Source organism: Boleophthalmus pectinirostris, unplaced genomic scaffold (genome assembly GCF_026225935.1).
Source record: "Boleophthalmus pectinirostris isolate CB_2022bp ecotype Guang Dong unplaced genomic scaffold, ASM2622593v1 HiC_scaffold_11, whole genome shotgun sequence".
In the NCBI taxonomy this organism is placed as follows: domain Eukaryota; kingdom Metazoa; phylum Chordata; class Actinopteri; order Gobiiformes; family Gobiidae; genus Boleophthalmus; species Boleophthalmus pectinirostris.
This window is the reverse complement of record NW_026570994.1, coordinates 6976921-7000688: the sequence shown is the minus strand read 5'-3', so window position 1 is coordinate 7000688 and position 23768 is coordinate 6976921. Positions and strand designations below refer to the sequence as shown.

Genomic DNA, 23768 nt, shown 5'->3' with positions numbered 1-23768 from the left:
TACACTCAAAGACTATGAGTACACCCTCTTTGCAGTTTTACATTTGATTTAGTTTTAATTAATTTAGGTATGTTTTGGCTCCACGTAGACTAATAAAAATGAAGGTTAATTAGTTCAGTGAATGAATTTGTATGTAGACTTGACTGATATGAATTTAATAATTAATTAATTTAATAAATATTTATATAATCTTGAATAAATAAAAACACAATTTACTACTCTTATGTACAAGTAAAATAAAAAAGAATTTTTTATCTATTTAAAATTCCCAATTCCTTATTCCTACAAACTTTATATTTGGCTTAAATGTTTAAAATCAAATTCTAAGATAAATTTATTTATTTATTTTCTTTCTGTAATGCGGAAGCAGATGGGCCGGTCATGTGACTCCACTCAGCCAATCCGCAGCTGTAAATATCTGAACCACCGAAGCTAGTACACAACTGAGACATGAAACGTATTCAATTATGCTTTTAATTCCTTTTTTCCGTTGGAGAAGATAACTTTGGACCTACTAGTGATAGTTTACTCATCGAGACATGAAGTAGACCCAACGCGTCACCTCCAATCTTAAAAGGGCTCGTTTGTTTTCATCATATTCGCGCTGACAGTAGCTAGCACCCATTATTAGCATCACGGGCTAACCCACCAGCCGTGTGCTAGCGCCTGTCAGTCCGGGGCGCTTCTGTGACTATGCAAGGGGAAACGGCGGCGGCTGTACGAATCACTGAAAACGAAGGCAAACTCGATGCGTTCCCCCAGGTCAGGACCCCAAATCCGGGGAGATCCAACGCCAAGAACTGGCAGTACAGGTGGGTCACATATGACATGCTAACGGGGGCATGAGTGCTGATGATTGGATTAGCCAAGCGCGCACGCAAATCAATGCAGAGTAATCAACTAACCAGGTGTAACTTTTTCTGTCTTATTGTGTAGGCTATCGTTCAAGCCCTGAAAAAGCCAAATCAAAGCAAAATAACTAGTTTTTAGGCTGTTCAGCAAGTTTGTCACACTTCAAAATACCAGTGTATGTTTAAAGGGCGTGTGCGTAAAGTTATCTTTAAACAAGCATTTTTCACTCTTTTTTTTCTTTTCTTTTTCAGTGATCACATGGAGAATATCGATGGATACTTGATGAAATATACCAACCTGGTAACTGGCTGGCAGTACAGGTAATGTAAGCCTTTCTTACATCATATCTCTACATAACTCCTGAGTACTACTTATGACTATGAGTGACTAAACACTGTGTCACTTTCATAATATTTTCTGTGGAGCTCAACAATACACGTTCTGCCTTTTACGTAAGATGAACAAATCTCTTGTACTTTTCCCGTAGACTTAACGTATTAGGTTTAGAGCAGTATTTCTCAAACTATGGTACACATAAGTAGTGGTCTACAAGCTTGTTCTAGTGCTTCTCTGACTGACAACTCTTCAGTTTTAGTAAATGTTATGCCCATTTCTGGTCAGTTAATGATGTAAGCAATGATGTGATCCAATTTTAGTAGCCTGAACCTGGAATAGTCCTGTCATAGACCCGGTTTAGATCTGTTGACACTTGGAAAACCACGTCTTTTCTGATTTTTCGAATTTTCATAACAATATATTCCTAAATTAGATCTTAATACTCTTGTCTATGGTCTATGGTGCCATGAATGGGACTTTTATTCTGTGTTTAGCTATTTTGTCTAACTAACACATGCATATGCTTCTAATTATTAATAATTATTTACATACATTACGAAGTATATGTATGTTCTTGACATTGTAATGAATATGAAAACCAAAAGAAATAATTTTGTTGAACATATTTAGAATACATTTAATAACATGGAATTCACTTAGTCATGCCCTGTCAGTTTCCCTTTTAAATCGATAGCGTGTAACTTTGTGGAAGTGAAAAGTCTTCTGTGGAAATTGAAAGTTAAAACTATACTTTGGAACATTTTACATGGAGATAGATAAGTTTTAGGCCATACTAGGGAACATTGCTATGGAAACAAGCTAGAGGAGAAGGTTTGCCAAGATACAAGCCTGCTCAGAGTAAGGACACACAATTTTCTATGTTTTTTGGTGCAATAAAGTCAACCATAAGGATTTTTGGTCGAATGCAGAGGACAAACTTCTCTATGAGGATAACTAAGTATAATAAAGTAAAAATAATAGTAATACATTTGGCAAAAAAGTGACATACTATGGGTTTAAATTGTGTCACTTTTAAATTTTTTTAATTGTTTTTTTTTTCTTTTCTTTCTTACAGGTTCTTCGTGTTAAACAATGAGGCCGGTCTGCTCGAGTACTTCGTCAATGAACAGTCTCGTCCGCAGAAGCCTCGGGGCATGCTCCCACTCGCCGGAGCCGTCATCTCCCCGAGCGACGAAGACTCCCACACCTTCACTGTCAACGCCATCAGCGGAGAACAGTATAAGCTGAGAGGTACACCCACTTCTCCTCGTCTTCCTTCTCCACCTGTCTGCCATATTATTTTATCCTTCACCGCTCCTCTGACATTCCCGCCCTCACCATTCATCACAGTCACAGCGTATCGATCTGCATGTTGTCCATTATCTCCTGGCCAAGACAGCACGTAGCAAATCAATACAGCTTTAAATCTCAACAACATTTTTCTTCCATCTCCCAGTGAGCTACAGGAGAGATTGTTGCTATGGTAACCTATAGTAAAGAATAGCCAATTCCAGCAGATATATTGTGAATAATTCTACTCAAAAACTCACAGAAACTAACAGAGAGCTGGACTTTTAAATTATAATTTTCTCTTTAATACTTAGATAATTGTGCTTTTTCATCTAATGCCTGCGTACTGCCAAACAAATGTGAACAAATCTTGAGAAGAAAAAAAAAAAAGGTAATAAATAATTCTTTTTACCAAAATAGGCATGAAGCAGACAGTATTAGTATTGTCACGATTCAAAAAATGTAAATACATTTTTGTTACTAAGGAATAGACTCGATACTAATTCCAATACCACAATAATAATAATTTTTAAAACATTCTTTATTTAGATAATAGAACTTGATTTTCAGGTGCATTGTGTCACTTTTCTGGTGGAAGGTCCATCAAATGCTTTTCTCCATAGAGATGTTATTGCTATGTGGATTGTTTCACAGTATGGCATTAAACCTTTCTATCTTTATGGAGACCAAACCAGACCAAGTTACAGGTCAAATCTGTGGCGAGGCGACCCCACTCACAGTCAGAATGCCTGTTTTTCTAATTATTTTTGAGCAATAAAACCAGCTGTATAAATGAATGTAAAGTAGAGGTGTTTAATGTCATTCCAAACACAGCGATGACATATTCATAGAAACAAGCAGGTGACGGTTACATAGTGCTTTAAATAATTGTACTTTTTTACCATGTAGTCATATGTATGTATAATGTAGTTTTGAATCTCACTACAGGAAATCTAACACATTTTTTCTTTTGTTTACTTTTGTTTTCCAGCCACCGACGCCAAAGAGAGGCAGCACTGGGTGAGCCGGCTACAGATCTGCACGCAGCACCACACAGAAGCCATGGGGAAGGTGAGGTTGTCGTTGTGACGAGACATCACAACACACTAGAATCTCTATAGTTTAAACTGAGCTGGATTACAGGTCAGAATTCTCAGGTGGGGTTTGCTTTTTTAACTGTCAGATTCCAGATTTGTTGACCTGGTTTATGGTTTAAATCTCTGTAATTATCGGACCTATCCACATGAAACAAAAACTGGTAAAACGTTCAAAGACTTCTCTGTCGGTATAAATAAACTGAAGTGAAATAATTTTTTCACAATCGCCTCAGAAAGCTTTACCATTGTGCAAACTTGAAGATGCAATCGTTGTCCATTGAAAGGACTTTAAACCACAAGATTAAGACAAGTTTGTGTAGCACAATCCTTACTAAATGATGATAAGGTTCTTTTCAATACAGACTCATGTTGATGTCGAAAGAATTTGAATATTTGGGTTTAGACAGGATGGATGTAAGAGGATTGGATTTCCCGTTTTACTTAAGAGCTAAACGAATGGAACAGGGCCTACAAAAATATTGAAACTCTAAATAATTGATGCTGAAGTGAGATGGCACTCTGTGTTGAGCCAATATAAGCACACACCATAGACTATTGATTGACAAACTACTGTGCAATCATACCATACTGTGAAACATTCTAGACAAAGCAATAACATCCCCCATGGAGAAAAGCATTTGGACCCTCCACTAGAAAAGTTACCATGCACTTTTAACTAAAAAAGTTACATGTTCATCACATGATGGCAGAAATTATTTTTTTTAATTGCAATTTTACAAAAGAGAAATAGATTTAAAATAGAATAGATTTATAGATTAACCATACCCACTTTAAAAATCCCTGTAAGAACCAAGTGAATGTCAAGAACGAGCTGAAAAAATACACAACAGAGCACAAAGATCTGACCATTCGGGGTGTAAGAACAAACTTCCTGTATGGTATGAACCAATTAAAGACTACATTTTTTGTGGTAGTCACCTTTAACAACACCCTCAATGCCAAAGCCTATTGGCATCTTAACATCGTATTAATAAACAGCAAGTTAATGAGTTTATAATCAGAGAGCGTTTGCAAGGTCTAATTAGTAGCAGATTAAGGTTCTGCAGACAAAGGACAGATACAATTTAATTATAAGTTTACCCTAAAATAGAAGTTCCAGAAGCCTCCCCACCTGCCCAGTATTTTGTGGACTGGAGTGGCCACTGAACCCACCGTAGCGTTAGTGCGACTGGAGCTGGAGCCGACTGGACTTTTCATCAGGTCCCCTCCTATAGCTGCAGTAGTAGTAACTTGCCACCGCCACCTATGTTACTGAGAAGTGAATGAATAATGTAGTATAAAGTCACTTTGAGTGTATTTTATTTCTCTTCATATATTTATTCATAGATTGTTATTTTGTGATATAGATTTCTACTATGTTCTATTTGCTAAAAAAAAAAAAAACTTGTCAAAACCTGTACAGTATGTCTGTGGTGGAATGTTCAGCAGTTGCCAGTTGACGTAATGCACACATTAGCAAATACTGCCAAATGTTTTTACTTTTAAGATAGCAAAAATATAACATGGATTCAAACAGCACATTTCCAGGAGTATTCATGGTCACGTTTTTATTGTGACAGTGACATGAACCCTATTCACACGGGATTAGTTTTACTTAGGGATGTCTGTAAAATTTAAATGTTACAGACTGACAAACACAGACACAAGACAAGAACCTTTTCATTCATCATGTCGCCCACTTTGCTTTTATTTGAAGTTTGTTTTTTCAGAATGTACCTGCACTGTAGCCTCAAACACCGGGTTTCTAACTGCTTTGATGTGACCGGTGATCACAGTGACGTGCACAACGTCAGATTTCTCATGAAACAACCAGTCTCTTTTTTAGTCTGTTCACCTGATACAGCCAGTCCATTCAAACTTGACAAACTTTGCACCAAAAGCTCCAAACTTCTCTATAGATGCTCCATCTGGGTCACATCTTTACTGCAGTTTTTTTACTTTTTTAATGTAGAAAAATACAGTAACTGGATTAGAGTATAGCCCATGGAGAATAAATATTGTTGATTTAGTTCGTATTTGGATCTAAAATGGGCCGTAGAGACGTTTTCAATCACTATTAGCTTCAATGCACAGGCGAGTTTAGAGAGATGAGCGTTTACACAGGACTAGAATCACCTCCATAATTACAGGAGGTCAAATTTGAGGGACTTTTTCCTTACATTTTTACAGACACAGACGATTCACACGGGACAAGAAATGCAGATGATGTCTGTAGTTATTACAATTTACCAGAGGACACTATGTAAAACTAATCCCACGCACAGCTGAATTCACCCTCCAGAGATGTTGATACAATCTGCTGCAAAGTATCAATTGGCAACATTCAATATTTTTGTTAAATTGTTAATTGCTATGGGAACCTAAATCCTTTGCGTTAATGTATAATTGAAATTAGTAAGTCTTTAGTTTCATCCATCTTTCATGAATCCTTGCGTTTCCAGAGTAACCCTCCTCCGAAGTCACGCAGTTACTCCATGGCGTCTCAGGGCAGTGGCAGCTCTCCCATGTCCATGAGGAGGCCCAGTCAGAACCCCTCCTCCTCAATGTTCCAGTGGTCCCAGAGTAAAGGCTCCACCCTCTACTCCAGCAAGAGGTCTCTACTGCCGGACCACCTGCTCGACGCCAGGGAGGTGGGTACTCCGCACAAACACACGTACAAGTACATTAAAGTACTTCTGTAGCAGTAACATGACCTTACTGGTTAAGCCTAATTGCCCACTGTAAGCCAATAAAAAAGGTAATGTCTACCTGTGGGGGCCACGCCACTGACTATAAATCATCCCGTTTGAATTATTCATGCTTCCCGTTTATAGGTCAGAGAGAGACATTTTAGGATTAAACACAATGGATTTCACCATTTAGAGACTCATGTGAGGCTCATTCTATTTTCTGATTGGATAATTGTCTTAAAAAACAAAACACCAAACTATAATGTAAATAACTTGGCCATGTTTTTGTGATTAAGAACAAATCAGCATTACCATGGTTATCAGTAAAAGCTATATTTGATTTAAACATATTTACCTCATAGCTGGGGACACAGGTTATTTTTTATGGAAATTTAAATCTAAATCTTACGTACAATTTCTTACATACAAAACCCATAATTCATTCTCTAGGTAAAGTTATTTTGGTTTAGGCTTTTATCATTCAACTTAAATTAGTTTAAACTGGTTCTACTTCTTAAGAGATTACTTTTTATTCATTTAATCTTTAAGGGTACTTATGTTTATATGTGTTAAACAGGAAAAAAAAAACAGTCCAATAATTAAAGATGCACTGATCAAGCTTTTTCATTTCGAATACGGTACGATTCTTTGACTTTAAGCATCTACCGATACCCGATACTAGCCGATACCAGTGTAGGGACAGAGAGTGGTTCTAATTTCCTTAAAACACAGTTAACTTATTACATAAGAGATCCAATTGTCTTATATAACTGTTATTTATCCTTCAAATAAACTACTGAACAGCTGCACTTGAATAAAAGTTCAAACATTGAGACGTTTTGGTGCAAAATCAGTCTGCAAATACATATACATACTTATTATATTCTAATAACGGTCCAACCAGGATATCAGCGTAACCATTATTATGGAACTGATACCCAATCAAGCAAATTTTCCAGGATCAGCTCCCATATTCAATGCCAGTATTGATATCTGTGTATTCCTACCAGTAATATTACTAAAACCTCATATTGTAAATGCAACTAGCTCCCTGCTCATTCCTAAAATCCCATCACATGCACCAAACTACTTTTATCAGTGACCCAGATCTATGTGCACACTGGCCACTAGAGGGAGGTATTTTTTTCCACAGTCCAGTGTATAATGGATGAGTGGTATCCTGTGAGTATGAGAGAAGGAGTCTCAGCGCCCTATTTGCTGCTCTGTGTGTGTACTCTAAGAACAGGCCGTTATGGTTAGACTGGCCTCGTGCAGGTGTTGGGTAGAGCGCTCTGACACTGTAATCAGAACCTGAGGCGAGGTACATTTAATATAGACACCAGATCTGAGGAGGAGCCATGTAAACACACACAAAAGCGCTCATCTATCCGAGCCAGCACAGTTTAGTTAGTGTTTCTGTGGCCAAAGCCTAGCTCAGCAAATACTTTTGTTTCTAGTTGGTATAGTAGTGTTTGGTGTCACAATACGAAAATATGAATACTAAGGAGTAGGTTCGATACTTAATACTCATTTTTATACTGCAATAATGAAAGTGTCAAAAGTCATTTTCAACACAAAATTTTTATCATGAAAAGTAGTTCTGACTGTTGAGGAAAGGGCAAATCTTGTATACTTTTGTGCTCAAAATAGTATGTTGTTTTGATGCTAGTTTTAGTATCTGTTAGTAGCTGATTTCTCATGATTCCACCACACTTAAATAATCAGGAGCATTCATTTTCACGCTTTGCATCCCTGTACCAGTTGGTGGATTGCAGCTTTAATTCTTACTTTAGTGTGGAAATCCCCAAAGGAAAAAAAAAATGACAAGGCCTATATTCCGGTATTTTCTGATCTGTGTTATAATGTTATTTCCTTGACATAAACAGACCTGGAGTTGTGTTTTGTTTCATTCACACATATAACACACAGACGCTACATATTTAGGCTGAGTTTTTCTCTGAAACAGAAAACACTCTGTTCCACCTTGTGATGTCACAGGAAGCGCTCCACTGTGTTTTTAATCAAATTAAGTTGAGACACTTATGACGTGTGATTCCCCCACTGTGTGTGTTCAGATGATGAGCCAGGCACACGGGCAGCACAGAGACCTTCTGGAGGGCATCGAGGCTCTGCCCGCGGCTCCTGGACTGTCTCCTCTGGACCAGGACCTGCTCATGCTTAAAGCCACCTCCATGGCCACCATGAGCTGCCTCAACGACTGCCTGCACATCCTGCACTTGCAGCAGCTTGCCCGCCAGAGGGGGGCACTCGGAGGTACACACAGCATATCACAAAAAAGGAAATGTATAGTAATAATAATTATAGGAGAAAAAAAAATAATAATAATAATAACAAAAAAAAGAACATAAAAGAAACAAAAACGAAAAGGGTAAAAGCAACTCAACAAAGGACTCAAACTATATTAAAATAAGAGAAACAAGAAATAAATGAGAACAATAATGACTGATTTTTTTTTCTTATTACAAGACTGAATAATCTGGTATTTTTTTCTTACAAATATAACATTCTTCCTAAAAATAAACTTTGAAATTATATGAATTATACATAAATATTTTGCAAATATTCTAAAAATTATATACATGTTTATCAACACAGTACTGCACATGTCAAGATTAATATTCTTGATTCAGTTTGAATTATAATGTAGAGCTAACTCTGTAATATTTTTGGTTGGTGTTAATGGATCTTGCAGTGTCTTTCTGTGTGGAGTTTGCATGTTCTCCCTGTGCCTGGATGGGTTTCCTCTGGATACTCCATGTTCTCTTTTGTACATAAAACATGCACAGTTGGCTAATCCTCCAGCTGGCTACTCCTGATCTGTGACCCTGAGCGCCAAATTGGCAGTTTCCCCCAGTAACTGAAAAACTGAAAAATTTACCAACATTTTCTTTTTTTTTCTTTTTTATTTAATTTGCAACATACAGCAAGCAGGACAGGACAATATAATAACATTTTCAAATACAAAATTTTACAAGTACCACAATAGATAAGGATGCACTATGTAACTTTTATGGTGGAGGGTCTGCCATGGAGATGCTAGTGCTTTGCTGGAAATACTCCACAGTATAGTATTACATGTTTCAATGTAGCATTTTTCCAGTTACGGGTGTTTTTATTACAACAAAAAGTAGTTGCTTTGAAGAACAACTTGCCTCTCCGCAGATCTGACCTGTAACTTGCCCTTGTTACGTCACCTGCTCGTCATCATGGGAGTTTATTTACTTTATTGCCATGCTGTGGAACATTTAAGGCAACCCAATAGCATTTCCATGGAAACAAACAGGTGAAGTGTCATGCCATCCACCAGTTACAAAGTGCACCTTTTAATTAATATTTTACAATATCAACACTCGGAACACTGATATTTACCATTGACCTAATCAGGAGGTAAACTTTTTAAATGCCATTGGAATAATCATATAAAGCTACCTTCTACCTTCACTTTTGACCCAGCAAAACATGTGTAACCTAAATCTATATGGCACATGCTTTGGTAGTGGACATGTCTCTTTGTCCACATCTAGCCTGGCAGCTCTGGACAGTGGAATTATGGTGCATTATTGATGGCCGGCCGTACCTATTCTTACCACCTGTCGCCACGGTAATCAGATCTCCGGTTGCTTTAAGTATCTACAGTTAGCCCGCTTGTAGCTACAGTTGGGGTCGGAGTCTGAACGTAATACAGGTCAGCAGCCCAAAGCTAGGTGGGAGTCAGGGATTTTCGATAATTTGTAACACGAAAAAGATCCAGCTAATGTCACAAGGTCCTCGGATCTGGTTACGCGATGTATATTTCATTGAGTCCCATTCCACACGCCGCCCAATCAGATTACACCGCCGAGGTAAATTTGAATTAGGTCCGCCCGCCTCCTAAACATGCATAAAAGATCCCCTGGGTATACGAGGCGCGAAGGCCAATCAGAGTGTGGGGATGCTTCCTGTGGGCGTGGCTTAAACACTCCTGATCCAGCTCAGGTTCAACTAGTGTTCCACTCCTCCGCTCCGTTTGGGGGATTGCAATCTTGTTGTGAAGTAGTAGAACTGGCCCCTGGGAGCCGTGTGTGTGTGTGTGTGTGTGTGCGTGTGTAAGTGTGTGTGTGCGTGTGTGTGTAGGCGTGGGGGCCTCAGTAGGGGAGGGGCGGCCCGGGGACCATGAGCGCCTCTAACCCGGTTGCATCCGTCGCAGGGCCCACCATCGACTGGCTGGAGCCCAAACTGCCCGACCTGCTGAAGAACGGAGGCAGCTTTCCCCCCGCCGAGGGCCCGCTGGAGGGGGAGAGAGCGGAGCTCAGCGCGCCTGAGACCACCTGCTTCGCACCGGTACGCACGCACACACACACACACACACACACACGCACACACACACACGCACACACACACACACAGAGTCATATGTTTAGTGATGGGTACACACACATACACATATTAGAGGCACGCAGTTTAACCTTTCTGCTGGAGGGTCTATCACCTGCTTGTCTTCATTGAGATGGTATCCCTTTATCTGGAATACTCCATAGTAAGATTAAGTCAGATGTTTTCTTATTGCTCCAAAATACCTAGAAAAACGTACATTGTTACTGTGAGCAAGGTCACCTCTCCAGAGATCTGACCTGTTCTGATATGGATGTTGATACTTTGGCTTTAAGTATCTGCCAGTACCTGATATCACCTCATATCAGGTCAGATATTGAAAATATGATTTATTTTCTTTGAACACAAATGGTGTATGGTTAAATAGTAAATACAGAACATATTTGAAAAAATGCAAGTTTAATAATGTAATCAGTAAATCATACATCTTGGACTGATAACTTGGAACTGATGTCCAATTCATCAAATTTTTCAATATCAACACCAATAGCTGATGTCAGTATCGTATCAGTGTATCCCTATAATGGAGTCGAACCAATAACATCTCCATGGAGACATCAGGTTGAATTAGAAAAGTTACACAGTGCACCTTTTAAAGCCTATAGATTCAGATTACAGTACAATATGTAACCTTCTGGAGGTGGCACATCAGCTCTATGAGTCCATGGAAATAAAAAGTTAAAACTAAGGAACAACATTGCCATGAAAACAAGCAGGAGGAAGCCCTCCTCTAGGCCAAGTGAGAGTCAGGTTTGTGGAGTTGTAAGCCCGCTCACAGAAAGGATGCAAAAAAAAAAAAAAAGGTTATATTTGTTGTCTAGAAAGTTGCATACTGCTGCTTTAATTTGGAATTGAGAAGGAATCTTGCTGTTTAGTTTTGTCATGGTTCAGCTCTTTGATTGTGATAAGACAATAATTATGTCCACAAACCTGACTTTCCCTGTAGTTTTCATAAAATGTTCCTTTGGCTGTAATCGTCCACAGTATGACATAAAACACATCTTCGTATCTCCACGGAGAATGTTTCAGAGTATCAATTTAACTTTCTATTTCTGTGGAATCATTCAAGTGAAAGTTACATGGTGTCGCTTGAAGAAAAAAGACTGGTAAAACCTTTAGACGTGTTTTTAAAAATGTTGCGTGTCGCATTGCATTAGTGTTTTACTGAAATGTCCTACTATCTTAAATGTCTGCATGAGAACACTCAGGTAGAATGGGTTTTAACTCTTTTAGCTCTGTTAGCTGTGTTAGCTCTGGCACAGTTGTTTTGGGTAACCCCTGAAGAGGCTCAGGTTTCCTCTCCACTGTTTCCAGGACGAGGCTTCTGGTACGTCAGCACACATCACACAGCAACAAGAGCAGGACTGCTTTTAGAAACGAAAGATCTACTGATATAAAAACCCAGGAATTATTTAGCTATAGGGAACTAAATGTCCCTGTGTGTCAGATGCCCTCTCAGTGTCTCCATGGGGTCTTATTCAATAATATTAATATTTCAGGCTTTTCTTAAATAAAATCATTTGGACACTTTTGCTCAGTGCTATTATATTGTTTGCAATTAGTGCTTTGTATTTTAGTTAAAAGGTGCACTATGTACTGGTAGAGGGCTGTATCCATGGAGATGATATTTTTTGTGTGTAATGTTCCACAGTATGGTGTAAAAAATGTATTTGTGCTCAAAAATGCATTGCTTTTTTACTGAGTGGAGTCCCCGTTCCACGGATCTGACTTAAAGCACAACATGCAAGAGTTCCTACAGACGCCTGATACCACTTTAAACATTAGCCTGTGGTTTGTTAGCCTCTGTCTCAACTTAAATCCAGTCAGCTGCTACATTTTAGCTTTGCACCGTCGAAGCTGATCGACTTTGTGTAATGCAAGAGAAGATATGTGGAATTCATCAGCACTGAAAACATGCAGGGCCCTGACAGTTTAGAATGTAACCATGGTTCCATGAATACTGCAAATCTCACTGCTCGTCACCAGTAACATTAACTTAGCAGGTTTTTGTTAAGTTGACTTCTTCGGTGTAATCATCAATAGAAAAGATCGGGCTCAGTATTTGTGAATTTACCTGTTGGAGATTTCATGGCAAGTTCAGTGTAATAGGGGAAAATAGGAGAAACCAGCTCTTGCAGCCATCTGGTATCTAGTGGAGTATGGCATCATCATATTCGAGAATCTAAAAAACGCCAAAATGTTTCATTCTGCTGCTGTTGTTGTACTTTAGCATTGCAACAATGTAATTTTCCCATCTCTTATCTAGAAGTAAAAAATGTTAATCACGCATTTTAAATAAACTTGATCAGTGCAGTGAATTAAGTGTATTATTCAGTACAGGGGATGGTGAGCATGTGGATCAATTTCAAAACATTCTAGAAACACAGTCACCTAAAGTGGAAAAGAAGTTGTGTTTAAAGAACTTGGAATATTTCTGCTGAAATAGTATTGTATGTAGTCTGCTTGTTCCCATGGTAACACCTCTACATGTGTCCCCATGTCAGGAGCAGGAGGAGATGGACCCCGAGGACGAGGTGGAGGACACGTTCACAGACACAGAGGAGGACCTGGGGGCTGTGGAGGAGGAACGCAGCATCATCCTGCATCTGCTGTCTCAACTCAAGCTGGGCATGGACCTCACACGGGTACGACATGCCTGTGACACGCCTGTGACACGTCTGTAAACTAGTAATGTTAAATGACATCCTACTGTTAAATGATGTAGATTTGTGTAGGTGACTGTGCATCTTAAAACTGCTGTGGGTCTAGTGTTTTGCCCAGAGACACAACAACAAGGGTTGTTAACCATCTGTGCCACAGTCAATCCTTTTTATTTTATTGATGCACATTGTTTTTAGTATTTCCACTATTGTCTGCAAAACTGCTGTGAATGTTTTGCTGACTGAGCAGATTCCTCTCTGCCTCACATATCTGTGTCTGTGTGTTTAAATCTGGAGACCAAGGCCCAGATGGAGACACTGGACACTGTGTGACAGTGGACTGTTTGCATTTGGATCAGAGCTCTCTGGTTTCAGATTTATCAGTGATCTGTGCTCACCTCACATGATCCAGGACAGTCTGACCCCAGGGTCACTGCTCTGCTCCACCACTAACCAAAGTGCACACTCAGCAGCATCGACTCACTTAAGTGCTCTGTCCAAATGCTGACCATGCATTGGCACTCCAACATTTGATTTTCAACTGTGCAAAGACACTGGCAGTAGTCTCGGTCTGCCCCAGGGCAGCAGCAGACAGAAATCTGTATGTATTATTATTTTAAAACACGTCTGTCAAAAGAAGCAGAAACTAAATTTCCACAATGGTGCAAACATGTGATTTTTTTTTTCCTTATAGAGAGTCAAATTTTATTTCCCCAAGTAAGTACTCCTCTTGTTGTCCTGCTGAGCATGAGTCCCATATGTCCCTGTCCCTGCAGGTGGTGCTGCCCACCTTCATCCTGGAGAAGCGCTCTCTGCTGGAGATGTATGCAGACTTCATGTCTCACCCAGACCTGTTTGTGTCCATCGCCGATGGCAACAGCCCAGAGGACCGCATGGTGCGCTTCGTACAGTACTACCTCACCTCCTTCCACGAGGGACGCAAGGGGGCCATCGCCAAGAAGCCCTACAACCCCATCATTGGAGAGACCTTCCACTGCTCCTGGAGGGTGCCCAAGAGACCCCCGTCCTCCCAGTCGTCCCAGTCCTCCCAGTCATCGCAGTGTGAGCCCGGGCCAGAGGGGGCGCACACTGTGCGCTTTGTGGCCGAGCAGGTATCCCACCACCCCCCTGTGTCCGGCTTCTACGCAGAATGTCCAGATAAGAAGATGTGTGTCAATACTCACGTGTGGACCAAGAGCAAGTTTATGGGCATGTCCATTGGGGTGTCCATGATCGGAGAAGGTACTTGTTTTACATTACCAGTCAAAATTTGGACACACCCTCTCATTCAGCTATTTGATTTATGTTTACTGTGTTCTACATGTTATATACACACAGGATGTCATGTTGCTAATGTCATGTTTCCTTACATATGCATGAACATTATATTGAGATGAAGGCATCCTAAAGTGTGCTTGTGTAGTTCTCACATTAGTGTTTGTGTGCTTTGCCAGGCTGTCTCCACCTGCTGGAGCATGAGGAGGAGTACACGTTCACTCTGCCCTGTGCCTACGCCCGCTCCATCCTCACTGTGCCCTGGGTGGAGCTCGGGGGGAAGGTCAACATCAACTGTTCCAAGACGGGCTACTCGGCCGTCATCACCTTCCAGACCAAACCCTTCTACGGGGGCAAACTGCACAAGTACGGATTAATATATCAATATCAAAGAAAAGGAAAGGGGGAAAAAGGTGGTGGACACAGGCATGACCACATTTGGTTCAGAATTGATATTACTCAAGTAAAAGTAATGAAGAATTCTAAAAGTACTGAAGTACCCTATTAAAATGTACACATAGTAAATATTTAAGCAGGTGTATGAGACGTTTTGGTCAGTTTGTGATTGGACCGAAGAAACTTTTAAAATTCATGAATGTGCAAAAGAACAAAAACAAAACAAAAAAAACCCACCTAAAATTGTATATGTACTTTTTACTTTTCAGTCCAGTTAAAAATGAAGTGGAAAAGAAAGCACAAATATCTGCTCTCAGATGTAGTGAAGTAAAAGTATCAAGTAGCCACATGTTATTGAGTAAAGTACAGACACTTCTCCATGGAAATGTTGTTATTGCTTTATCTGGAATGTTTCACAGTTTGGTTTTAAACCTTTCTATCTCCATGGAGACCAAACTAGACAAAGTTACAGGTCAGATCTGTGGAGAAGCAACCCAGCTCACAGCCACAATGCCTGTTTTTCTAGGTATTTTTGAGTTCTAAATCAACCTGTAACTGAATAAATGTAAAGTAGAGCTGTTTTGTTTTGTTGCTTTGTTGTGGAACATTCCGAGCAGAGCAATGATAGGTCTATAAAAACAAGTAGGTGACAGACGCCCAACCAACAAGTTAAATACAGTACTTTTATAGTTTATTTTTCACAGTACAGTGCAGTACAGTATCTTTCATGTGGTGGTTACTGTTTAACCTTGAGTCAGCTGGAAAACACATGGGGTCACGGGAGAGTGCTCATGTGGTCACACAAGGTTCACACACAGCTACAAAAACAGTTACACTAGGTTGATTCTTACAATATTTCGTATGCAAAACACTAACGCTCTATTTTTGGTTGTGTTTTCATGAAAAGTTGTTATCGCAGGCGGCTTATCTGTCAACCAAACAACATTTATCTACTGTGTGGGCTGTTTTGCATCATACTATTTGCATTATTCTTGTGCCCACAATTTGTGCAGGTGCCTATCTTACTAACACGGTCTCTTTGATAACTGGTCACCTTAAACTTCAACTTTTTTACTTCTAAATTGTGTATATGGAGTTTTAAGAGCATTTTCTACTGTTCCTTTTATTGTTTTTTGGCCATTTTAGTGCAAACTAGATACATTTTCGGCTTTGCGTCAAGTCCTGTCAAAAAGTGTGTGTGCTGCCTCCAGTGGTCACTGCAGTTTCAAGTACTACATAACATCACGCAGGACTGCTTACAAACAGCTGGCTGCAGGGGCAGAGTTTGAAGTGCAAACACCTGTTAGACCAAACACACTGTTCCTTATACGTCCAGACCCCGCCCCTCTTCCCCCTTCACTCTCCCCTTTAGTCCTCCAGACCCCGCCCCGCTTCCCCCTTCACTCTCCCCTTTAGTCCTCCAGACCCCGCCCCTCTTTTGTTTTGGGGGGACCAGTTTAGCAGTTTAGACATTGATTCTGACTTTACCATAAATCTGACTACACGTGTGTTTGTGTTTCCAGGGTGACGGCGGAGGTGAAGCACAACTCCACAAACGCGGTGGCGTGCCGGGTGCAGGGCGAGTGGAACGGCTCGCTGGAGTTCAGTTACCCGAGCGGAGAGACCCGCGTGGTGGACGTGACCCGGCTCCCCGTGAGCAAGAAGCTGGTGAGGCCCATCGAAAAGCAGGGCCCCACCGAGTCCAGGTCAGCACGGAAATACACCCACACAACATCAGATACACAGTACTTTTCCATTTAGTTCATGGTTACTGTGTAGATTCTCACTGAAGGCATCGAAACTGTGAAGGACACATGTGGAATGTAGTAAACAAAACACAAAATATAAATGACTCAACTTGTTTTAGAATTTGAATGTTTGGCATGTTTGGCATTTCTTGACCCTGACATGGCACAGCTTTGAAGTGAAAACCGTTTCAGGAGAAGCTCATTGAGGAAAAGCCAAGGGTTTGCAGCACTCAACAAAACAAAGGGTGGATTCTTTGAGGATCTGAATTTGAATATAAAAACATTTTGTTTTCTATGTTGAGTTAGTTAACCTTTTTTTTCTTCACTACATAATTCTACTTCATACTTTACTTCATATATTTCATTTCTTCTGTCTGTATATTAAATGTAGGAAGTACTAGTAGTAGAAAGACAACATATGCTGAATGAAAAAGGTGGAATTTGTAGTGGAATTTGAGGTCATGGGATGTCATTTCAGATGCCGGGCAAGAGTCTTTGCAACTCTGTGGGAGATTCACTGTTTTTGAAAAAATTCTTCACACTTACAATCTCCAAATGTTGGACCTTCTCACTATTTGTTCGGGACTGGCTCCACAAACTTGTTTTATTAACCTTGTGATTTAAAGTCCTTTCATCTGACAGCAGTCACATTTTTGGGGTTGAATAGTGGAACCACTGGAGCTGTTTTTACAGAAAACATCACTGTAGTTTATTTATGTTGACAGAAAAGACTTTGAGCTTTGTGAGAGTTTTTGTTTCATGTGGATAGGCCTGGTAATTACAGGGATATGAACCATAAACAAGTCATAAACAATAAATCTGCAATCTGACAGTTAAAAAAAGCCTCCAGCTCAGTTAAACTACAGAGATACTTGAATTTTCTGATGTCACGTGAGTGCAACCTGTATGAACATGATCTTTCTTTTATGTATGTGATGTTGCCAGGCGGTTGTGGCAGCACGTGACAGAAGCGCTGAGGCAGAAGGACATAGACAAAGCCACAGAACACAAGAGGATCCTGGAGGAGAGGCAGAGGACGGAGGAGAGGCACCGCGCAGACACCCAGACCCCATGGAGGACCAGATACTTCGAGAAAGAGGTACAGCTACACAATATTATTTACATTTTAGTTGCGCGTACATTAGACTTTGCATTTTGAAAGTCTGTGGTACATAATTAAACAGATACCATTTAAAGGTGCATTGTGTAAATGTTCTGGTGGAGGGTCGATCACCTGCTTGTTTCTGTGAATGTCATTGCTCAGCCTGGAATGTTCCACAGTGTGACATTAAACAGCTCTACTTTACAATTACTCAATTCCAGGTGGTTTTATAGCTTAAAAATACCAAAACAGGCATTCTGACTGTGAGCGGGGTCGCCTCTCCACAGATCTGACCTGTAACTTGGTCTGTTTTGGTCTCCATGAAGATAGAAAGGTTTATACCAAACTGTGAAACATTCCAGATAAAGTAATAACATTTCCATGGAGAAAAGCATTTGACAGACCTTCCAGCAGAAAAGTTACACAATGCACCTTTAAAGGCTCTATAACAGATTTTTATGGCCTTAAAACTTGAAAAACAGAACAGAAAAAGAGTTTACAGTGGTCCAATGTTATTCCTCTTTCACTTTAAGTATTCAGAGCATCTTAATTACTCACTACACTGAGTTTCTAAACAGTGTTTGCAGTTTTCAGAAGCATGGTAAGGCTAACAACCACTACCAGTCTAATAGGGTTGTGGTTGGGAGTGTCATTTTCTTACTGGGACAAGACAAAATTTTTATTATTTGTTGTCTGTCTTATTATTTTTATTATTTGAAAATAAATAAGAAAACAAAGATTGCCATCCGGTTGTTGTAGCTACTCAAATCCAAGGCTGTGTTAGAATGTTCACACTATTCCCTACTTCGTGCACTATTTAGGGGTCACGTTATTTTTAGGGGTGTCCAAATGACTAGATGGTGAAAAAATAGTGCATGGTGATCAATATAGACCATGATGCACTGAGAGAGTCGGGAAAACAAGGCGTTCAGTGACAGGTGTTTAACTGGACACAACGCGACTGAATGAAGCAGATAAAAGCCCTGGTTTATGGCACTGTTCATCCTGATTATGAATTAAACACTTTTAAATAATAATAAAGCCTTATGGTGATCATTTCTAGCCACTGAATTTAATTTCTCTCCAGCGACTAGGTCAGAAATCAAAATACAATAGACGGTTCGCAAAAACTCCAGAAGAAGTGAAGAGCCAGACATTCTGTGTTGTCAGCAATTCCCGAGATGGAGGATTTAAAGCTGGAACAAAGAGAATTTTTGGTGAATTTTATTAAAGAGAAAGACGTTATTGCTCTTCTTCCTACGGGATTTGGGAAAAGCTTAATATACCAGTTAGTCCCATTAGTGGTGCATTACATACGTGACTACCAAATAACAGCGACTGATTAAATGAAAAAAGTACTCGCCTACTGTCGAGTGAACGAATTCTAACGCTGCGAGGGCAGACGGTTTCTACAAAGTGAAACAAAGTAAAAACGGCTGATGAATCAGGCTAGATCATTTCCACTGTTTGACAAAAACTTGTATGATTATTATTAGTCCATAAACACTTGTGTCTGATCTGATCATTATTTCTGACAAAAATCAAGTTTTATCTGTGTTTAGCAGACTTTTTTTTCACCCAGACGCCAGAGTCACATCACCCCAAAGTAGTGAGCTGAGTGTCTGAATCTCTCTGTGGATAAGTGCTCTGTAGAGGGCGCTAAAGAGTGCGAGACTGTGTAGTGAATGAGGGGTTAGGGCAGGAGTGTCAAACTCATTTTGGTCCGGGGGTCGTATCCAACCGACTTTGATCCCAAAGTGTCCGGATCAGAAAACTCATGTCATATAAACCCCAAAAATAACAATAAGTTCAAATATTTGTGCAGAGAAACACAAATCTATTACAGAAATCTTTTTTAATTGATGAACTCTTTCTTTTACAAAATATTATAATATTATGAACAACCTGAAACTTTAAGAAAAATGTAATTTCAACACAATGTTTTAACATGAACTTGTTTAAAATTAACTTGTAGAAATAGGAATAAGTAAATTTTTGTTGTAAAATCCTGCACTCGGCTCCACTTTTCTCATGTTGGACATTTTGTTGATGAGGGTGTCACGGTCAACAGTCAAAACGATCGTCCTTTAAGAGTATTTGGAAAGAAACAAGTCTTCATTTGTGCTGCTCTGGTGGGAGGGGCCACGCACAGAGACGCTGGAGACACTGCTGTGATAAACACCACAGAAAATTAACAAGATTTTAATAAAAAATAGAATTTAAATATTTTAGTAGAAAATCAGCCGAGGGCCAGATTAAAGGTCTTGGAGGGCCGGATCTGGCCCCCGGGCTGCATGTTTGACACCTGTGGGTTAGGGGCTAGGGTGGATATTTGGACACAGCCTAAGACTACACCATCACTATCAAAAAGTTGTAAAGTAAATTACAGTTTACAGTATGTATTTTTACTCATGTACAAGTAACTGCCACAGAATAACTGAAGTTTTTGTGTTTTCCTCTAGGGTGAAGGCTGGGTCTACCACAAACCACTCTGGAAAAACTCCTCTTTCAAATCCTAGTCTCCCCGGCTGCGTTACTCCGAACACCCATGCTGTAGACTGAGACGGAGAGGCGGAGTCCGAGAGCGCACGCGTGTGGAATGCACTGACTGTCCCCGAACGCAGCACGCCGCCGGAGGGGAGGGGCAGAGCAGAGGCGGAGCTACCCATGACCGCTCTCCCCCTCCCCCGCGGGCTTTTTGTACTTTTCTAACCCACGGCGAGGAGCTGGTGGACCCGACCCAGCCGCCTTAAGACCTGCTCCCAACGATGTCCGCTCCTCACGTCCTCCGCTTTCATTTCTACTCCGCCTCAAACTGTCTGATGGTTTACGTACATGTGTTTTTTTAATTCAACTATTACTCCAATTCCACCCAAAACAGTGTAAAATAAAGACTGTATTCAAGGATTTGCCAGAGTCCACAATTTAGTTGTCTCCATGGAGATGTTATTGCTGTGCCTAGAATGTTCCACACTCGCATTTATTCAATTCTGTTTTTATGCCGAAATAATATCTTGACAAACATGCATTCTTACTGTGAGCAGCCTCTTATTTTTTTGTTTTTTAAGAGAGAGAAGAGAAGCTTATCATTCCAGGCAAAAGCAATAACATCTCCATGGAGACAGGCACTTGGCAGACCTCTATCAGAAAGGTTACATGGTTTATCTTTAAGTCTTTATCGCGGGTAGATTCTGCAGTAGCCCCGAGGCAGCTGTTTATTTCGACCATTATTTTAATGATCTGCGAATCACAGCGTTTTTTCATTGTGATATTTTACAGTTTATCCCCCTTTTTATGGAACAGCCAGTGGTGGAACAAGTACTCAATTATATTACTTAAGTAAATGTGCAGGTACACGAGCAAAACCGTAAAATACTCGAGTAAAGTGACGTTTTTATTTATGATTTTGTCACAAACTCGACTCCTTAAGACAGGATTTCACCATAATTGTCACAAACACATATATAAAATAAAAAAGTAGCCTTCCGTCGGGAGGTGTTTCCGGGCAGGTCCCACCGGGAGGAGGCCCTGGGGAAGACTCAGGACACGCTGGCCTGGGAACGCTTCAGGGTCCCCCCGGAGGAGCTGGAGGACGTGTCTGGGGTGGAGGAAGTCTGGGAGTCCCTGCTTAGACTGCTGCTCCCATGACCCAACCCCGGATAAGCAGAAGAAAATGAATGGATGGAAATATATCAAATTAAATTGGTGAATAAATAAATCTCATTCGTTTCAGTCTCAAACTATAATGAAAAATACTACACTTACTACACTTTACTTTTGTCCTTTTGTTCGTTCAGTTCAAACATACTGTATCTTGGGGTAGAAAGTACAAATATCTGCTTTTAAATGCAGTAAAGTCAATTTAAAAAGCATCTACTGTAAATTATAATGTGTAAAGTAATTGTTTATGTATCTGCACTTTACTTAAATAAGCCTACTATTATACTAGTACTTTTACTTTTGTACTTTGCATTACTTTCCACCACTGGAAACGGCAGGTTGTGAATCCAGTTAAAATGGATGAAAGAATGAAATTTAATGAATGAAATGGCATTGTAATGTTTTCTCTTTTTTTTTTTTTTAACCTACTCAAAATTTCCTTCTTTAATTCCAAATTTTAACTTGTAATTGAATATTTAGTGGCATGTTGGACCCAAATACTAAATTACTAACTGGATGATCTAAATGCATGAATTGAAGTTCTCAAACAGAAGCTCTTAACCAAATACTGACTTCACATTTGTGTATTATTGTGTGTTCCATTCCCTCTGCTTTAAATTTTTTTAGAGCAGTTTTGTAGATAGAAGAATGTGGGGCTGTGGCAGTGTTTCACCTCATACTGTGACCTGTACATGTGTAATACTTTTCCCAAGCAGCAGGTGGAGCCCTCCCTGCCCAGGTGCCTTAATGTCGCTCTCTCGTTCTCTCTCTGCGGACCCCCGTACACGACCCTTGTATATTATCGTGTGTGTGGTTTTGCTGTAGTGCTGGCGAGGCGTTCGAGGACGTGGGATTTGTCCGTTTGGGATTGACTGGTTCTATTGCTGAACTCTGAATGCACTGATGCTGAAGGAAGGCTGATCTGACCATGACTCTTGTGTGAGAATATTGAAATAAATGGCATATCACTTGTACAAGCTGTTGTGGACTCTTTTTCTAAGCTCTTATTTCACTTCAAAATATTTTTCATAATTTATTGTCTGGTTTGAGATCAACATTCTATAGGCCAATATTATTTAATGCAGTTAAAATAAATACATTTTCCTTTAAATTGAAATGTACCTTTCTGATATTACACGGCAAAGCACAATAATAATAATTATTATTATAATTATAGTTACAATTAATAATAATCATCAGCATCAATAGGAAAAACTGACCAATATTTAAAAAAGGTTAAATTAATGAATATACTGTATACATGTCTTAAAAGTCATTAAAAATGCACTGAATATTCATAAAATTACTATTAATTGTCGTATAGTACCCATTTTGTACCAGAGGTGGGAAAAAGTCATTGTTTTGCAAGTTTCAAGTCTTTCATCTCAAGTCCGAGTCAAGTCCCAAGTCCGAGTCAAGTCCAAGTCCAAGACTTTTAGTCCAAGTTGAATTTCGCGTCACTGGCCCATAAGTCCAAGTCAAGTCCCAAGTCCAAGACTTTTAGTCCAAGTTGAATTTCACGTCACTGGCTCATAAGTCCAAGTCAAGTCCCAAGTCATCTGCTTTGAGCTTCAAGTCTTTAAACCAAAAAAAAGTACAAAATATAGCTTAGATTTTTGCAATTTATGACTTTTAAACCAAATTGCACTTAAAAAGTCGTGGTATATGTGTATTTTGTAACAAACAGAAGTGAGAGGGACATGTTCCAGTGTGTTCCTTTAAAATTATTCACTTCATGTACCAACTGTAAAGAGGAAGTATTTTCTAAAAACATATATTTTTGGGGAGAAGCATCAAGTCCGAGTCAAGTCCCAAGTCCAAGACTTTCAGTCCAAGTCGAATCTCGAGTCACTGGCCCATAAGTCCAAATCAAGTCCCAAGTCAAGTCCAAGTCATCTGCTTTGAGCTTCAAGTCTTTAAACCAAAAAAGGGGAGAAGCATCAAGTCCTCTCAAGTCCGAGTCAAGTCCCAAGTCTTAATCCATTTTATCAAGTCAAGTCCTAAAAATAATAACTTTAGTAATTACTAAAGTAGTAGTACTTAAGTAAAAGTCACGACTTGCAAGTCCTCACCTCTGCTTATTACCACAAGAGGGCGACATAACACAGTGGACTGTTACCACAATTCCTATGTATATAAATACTCTCTGAGATGAGAGATGAGATCATTTATATATCTATAAATACATATGATGTCAGTAGCTCAGTTGGTAAAGTGTTTGTCCACAGATCAGGTTGGAGGTTTGAATCCCGCTCTTGACATAAACATCA

General features: G+C 39.8%; 1 protein-coding gene across 4 annotated transcripts; it reads left to right on the top strand.

Moving 5' to 3' along the window:
* Window positions 1-387: 387 nt before the first annotated feature.
* Window positions 388-22475, top strand: LOC110153297 (oxysterol-binding protein-related protein 11). 4 transcript variants are annotated; one of them, XM_020917182.2, is made up of 13 exons: window positions 388-812; window positions 1104-1172; window positions 2264-2439; window positions 3470-3549; window positions 6038-6226; window positions 8341-8539; window positions 10473-10606; window positions 13162-13302; window positions 14094-14559; window positions 14772-14958; window positions 16512-16694; window positions 17682-17835; window positions 20301-22475. In XM_020917182.2, exons 1-13 carry the CDS (start codon window positions 694-696, stop codon window positions 20355-20357), a joined length of 2154 nt encoding a protein of 717 aa, XP_020772841.1. In that variant the 5' UTR covers window positions 388-693; the 3' UTR covers window positions 20358-22475. The 4 variants fall into 4 exon arrangements, with proteins under 4 accessions (XP_020772841.1, XP_055021152.1, XP_055021164.1 ...); XM_055165177.1 differs by lacking the exon at window positions 388-812 and adding an exon at window positions 899-1027; XM_055165189.1 differs by lacking the exons at window positions 388-812; window positions 1104-1172 and adding an exon at window positions 1223-1304.
* Window positions 22476-23768: the final 1293 nt, after the last annotated feature.

Bases quoted from the DNA above. Each gene is read 5' to 3' on its own strand.
- LOC110153297 (XM_020917182.2), top strand. From the start codon at position 694: ATGCAAGGGGAAACGGCGGCGGCTGTACGAATCACTGAAAACGAAGGC. The intron at 1,173-2,263 runs GTAATGTAAGCC...TCTTTCTTACAG, and splicing joins GTAACTGGCTGGCAGTACAG to GTTCTTCGTGTTAAACAATG. The intron at 16,695-17,681 runs GTCAGCACGGAA...TGATGTTGCCAG, and splicing joins CAGGGCCCCACCGAGTCCAG to GCGGTTGTGGCAGCACGTGA.